This window comes from Sinocyclocheilus rhinocerous, unplaced genomic scaffold (assembly GCF_001515625.1).
Source record: "Sinocyclocheilus rhinocerous isolate Xijiao unplaced genomic scaffold, SAMN03320098_v1.1 scaffold103, whole genome shotgun sequence".
NCBI lineage: Eukaryota > Metazoa > Chordata > Actinopteri > Cypriniformes > Cyprinidae > Sinocyclocheilus > Sinocyclocheilus rhinocerous.
Genome location: NW_015629204.1, coordinates 666,126 through 670,484, shown reverse-complemented (window position 1 = coordinate 670,484; position 4,359 = coordinate 666,126). Strand labels below are relative to the sequence as shown.

The 4,359-nt window shown below is 38.2% G+C and overlaps 1 protein-coding gene across 1 annotated transcript in view; it reads left to right on the top strand.

The window, feature by feature from the left end:
- Positions 1-326: 326 nt before the first annotated feature.
- Positions 327-4,359, top strand: part of LOC107738844 (mothers against decapentaplegic homolog 2-like) — a 9,181-nt gene continuing 5,148 nt past the window's right edge. Inside the window, exons 1-4 of the mRNA XM_016550729.1 lie at positions 327-624; positions 1,850-2,043; positions 2,164-2,298; positions 2,401-2,475. Coding sequence (XP_016406215.1) covers positions 458-624; positions 1,850-2,043; positions 2,164-2,298; positions 2,401-2,475 — 571 coding nt within the window. The 5' untranslated portion in view covers positions 327-457. The remainder of the gene's footprint in view (positions 625-1,849; positions 2,044-2,163; positions 2,299-2,400; positions 2,476-4,359) is intronic.

Genomic DNA, 4,359 nt, shown 5'->3' with positions numbered 1-4,359 from the left:
ATTGCTTTTCCACTAAATGAACGAGAAAACAATTTTGTACAGTTATAAAAACATTAATAAATGACAAGTTATCTAAATTTATTACAATGTTTCAGTAAATATGGAAACATTTGACTAGCTATTTGAGTTTGGAATCCGTTAATTTACACAAGCGATCTGAGCTGATTCATGGAAATGAATCAAACTGACGTTTTCCATTGCGAATATATTGTGAATGTTCAGTATATCGCCCAGCCCTATCTGTAACTTGAAATACATTTGTCAGTTTCTCTTCGGTTTTCTCATCTCACTGTTATATGTGAATTTTCCGTTAGAGTGGCTTCTTTTATTCGAGGTGGGCCGCGTTGTTCGCCAGCTTCAGGTGACCTGCGCGAAACATCTCAAATAAAAGAAACGATGCCCTTCGATTATCCCGCCATGGTACTTCATCTTGGTATTTTTGAATGAATCATGCCCCATGTTTATCATTTTTTGTTTCTTTGTGTTTTTGTTTTCTTTCTTTTTCTTTTTGTTTTTTTTACTTTCTGTGCACAGCAATTGCTCTGAAATTTGTGGACTGAGTGCACCAAATACGATAGAACAGTGGGATACCTCAGGCCTCTACAGCTACCCTGACCAAACCAGGTGAATTTCCTCTCCTGACATTGTGCCACACTCACCCCACGAGACACAGGTGGGGCTGAACGAGCACAGGGGGCTCCAGGGGCCGTGAAGAAACACTGTAACGCGCTTCATTATAGTTGATGTAGACTTAATATCTTGAAGATGGAAGCACTTATTTTGTTGTAGAGTTTTAATTCTAAATGTTACAGTAGATTTAAAACAGATGGACACGTTTTCATAATTCCATACATTCACTTCGCTAAAGCAAGAAGTTTAAAACAGTGGTCCTCAACTGGTTTTATTGATTTTTATTTTGTATTTGGTGACCCAACTTATGACAAAATTTGCTGAATTTATGCAGAGATAAAAACTGTTTAAATTAACATTCATATATACACATTTTTTTTATATATATGCTGAGCCAAAGTTTGGGGTCAGTAAGGGTTTTTTTTCTTCCTTTTTTAACTAATGCTTGTTATTCAGCAAGAATACATCAAATTGATCAAGTCATCATAAAGACATTTATAATGTTAAAAAGGATGTCTGTTTCTGATAAATGCTGTTCTTTTGAACTTAATCAAAATATATTGAAAAAAATCACTACAAAAAAATTTAAAATATTAAGCAGAATAAAATTATATGAATAAAATAGAAAACTGGTATTTAAAGTTTTAATTTTAAAGATGTTATGTATGTATTGTATATGTATATTTATGTATATAAAATATTATTAATTTTATGTATTTCATTTTTTTGTTTTTTGATGATCAAATAAATGCAGAATTAGTGAGCATCATAAACTTTCATAAACATAAAAAAAAAAAACTTGCCGACTCCAAACTTTTGACTGGTATCTTATATGAAACTTAGTTATGCATTTTGATTGCATGTATATTAAAATAAACATTTAAACATTTTCCACATTTTGAAACCTTTCATTGTTAAATGGTTAGTTGCATTTAGAATGATTTTTTTTTCTTTGTCCCGTGATGTATACCACACATTTTTGGGGTCACCAACACTTAGTTGAGAACCAGTGATTTAAAATATTAGTATTCTGTTATTGTAGCTTTCAGATGTTTTAATCGTAATAGATGAATTTTGCATCTCTGTTGTTGTTGATGACTTGCTGTCTAATCTCACCATCTCCCCTCTTCCCTCCATCCATGCATGTCTTTCTCTGCTCATTTGGCACGCTCCCTCTCTTCCATTTCTCTCGCCCTCTCTCTGTGGACGCTCGGGTCAGATCTCTGGACGGGCGTCTGCAAGTGTCTCACCGCAAAGGTCTGCCTCATGTCATCTACTGCCGCCTGTGGCGATGGCCCGACCTGCACAGCCATCACGAGCTGCGTGCCATCGAGACCTGCGAGTACGCCTTCAACCTCAAGAAGGATGAAGTCTGCGTCAACCCCTACCACTACCAGCGGGTGGAGACGCCAGGTATGGAAATCGGCTGCTGAATTGGCAAAAACGTTTTGGCAATATGTATTATTTGAACGGAAATGGCTTTGCTCTTCCTATTGAGCATTCATTCAATCATCAGAACATTTGCTCCTGTAGTTCTTCCTGCTGTCCTCGTGCCAAGACACACGGAGATCCTGACTGAGCTGCCTCCTCTGGACGACTACACCAACTCCATACCTGAAAACACCAACTTCCCAACAGGGATCGAGCCTCCTAACAATTATATACCAGGTAGGAACACACACTTGTCCAGAAATTCAAGGCCAAAGACTGTATGCGTTATTGTGTAGTTCAAGAGTAATAACAAGTTGTTTGTGATTGCTGTGTGTTCAGAAACTCCTCCAACGGGATACATCAGTGAGGATGGGGAGGCCAGCGACCAGCAGATGAATCAAAGTATGGACACAGGTACATTCCCACAGTGACATCACTACATGGGAATGACAGCCACGTGTGTTTGCACTTTAGACAGTAAAGTACAATCTGCTTTTACTGCAGTAGTTTGCTTTCTGAGCTCCAGCCAGACTTTCCCTAAATTATCTTCTGTGATTGAATACTTAAAGGGTTAGTTCACCCAAAAATGGAAATTCTGTAATTACTCACCATCATGTCGTTCCAAACCCGTAAGACCTTCGTTCATCGCCGGCTCCTGCATCAGCAACACCACATGCATGCATCGTGGTACTCTTGTGAACGCGCATCGAAGACTGGCACGGAAGAGAAGGATTGTTGAAAAAGTCATTTTTGTTTTCTTTGCACACAAAAAGTTTTCTTGTAGCTTCATAACATTACGGTTGAACCACTGATATCACATGGACGATTTTAACGATGTACTTACTACCTTTCTGGGCCTTAAAAGTGTCAGTTGCGTTGTTGTCTATGGAGGGTCAGAAAGCGCTCGGATTTCATCAAAAAATATCTTAATTTGTTTTGAAGATGAGCGAATGAGGGTGAGTAATTAATGACAGAATTTTCATTTTTGGCTGAACTATCCCTTTAAGAGAATGAACTTTTCTAATCTCGCTCAGGGTGTCTGCGGGTCCTTAAAAAGTCTTAAATAACGTTTTCCTAATAAAAGGCCTTAAAAAGTCTTAATGTCTTAAATTCAGATTCAATGGGTCTTAAATATTTTGGTCACATTACTGCTAAAATATCTTAAGTCACAGACCTAATGACTGTTGACAGATCAAACTTTTTTTTTTCTTCCATTCGCGTCATCAGACAGAATAGCAGTAGCAGAATACAGGTCGAACTACTTTCTTTGTTTATATAATGTTCTCAGTAATAATAATAATAATATAGATCGAGCTACAGCTAGCTGACCAGCCTTCTAGCTAGTTTAAAATGTTTTTTTTTTTTACTTGCCCGACCGAACAAATAGCCTCATTAAAACTTTAGTGACAAAAAATAACCAGCGAAGCGTCAAAACGCGAGAATGATTCTTCTGATTTTATTAACATTCAACGTAAACCGTGATTGATAATTGATTTCTGGTATCAAGGTCTCGCTGTTGAGGCTTAAATGGTATTTATACTTTCGCCCGGCTCTGCTCCGCGAGCCTCCGCTGACTGCGCGCGCACCTTCCCAAACGGACGAGGCTTTTATACTTGTCGCGTTCGCCGTTGTACTATTCTTTGAAACGACAGGGGGCAAAGAGGAGTAATTGTCCTCTAAAACCTTCGGGAATCACCGGTGAGAAGAATGCATTTGCCGGTACAAGACTTCTCGCGTGATGAATGAGTTGATGAATTAAGAATTTTTTGTTCTTGCAAGTTCGGCTAGAATCGCCCAGAACTTGTGCAATTTCGGAAGCGGAGCTGTGCGGAAAGTTGCAAAAAATGTTGTGCATACCGCCACGTGAAATGACGTCGCACGCACTCAAAGCGAATTAATTGGGTATTAGGTGTAAATTCAAAATGATTAGGTTATTCATAACATGATATAGTTGAGTAACATACCATGACAAGGGGGCTATTTTGCTGAATATTCTTGATTGCAAATGTTACATTGATTTTAGTTCAAAGTAGTTAAGTAACGTTAGTCAAGTAGTTAAGTTACTTACATTTTAGACACAATATTTACCGTTTTGTTATATTTCACCAACAAAAATAGTTCCAAACAAAGATCACAGCAGAAGTACTGCACGTTCTCCAAGTAACACTCGGCAGTGTTTTGTTCTTTAATAATTCAGCGTTTTGAACGAATCGGTTTAATGAATGACACAATGACTCATTCATTAAGTGACTTACCGCCACCTACTGGTAGTTAGTGTGCATTCCCCCCCCCCCCCCC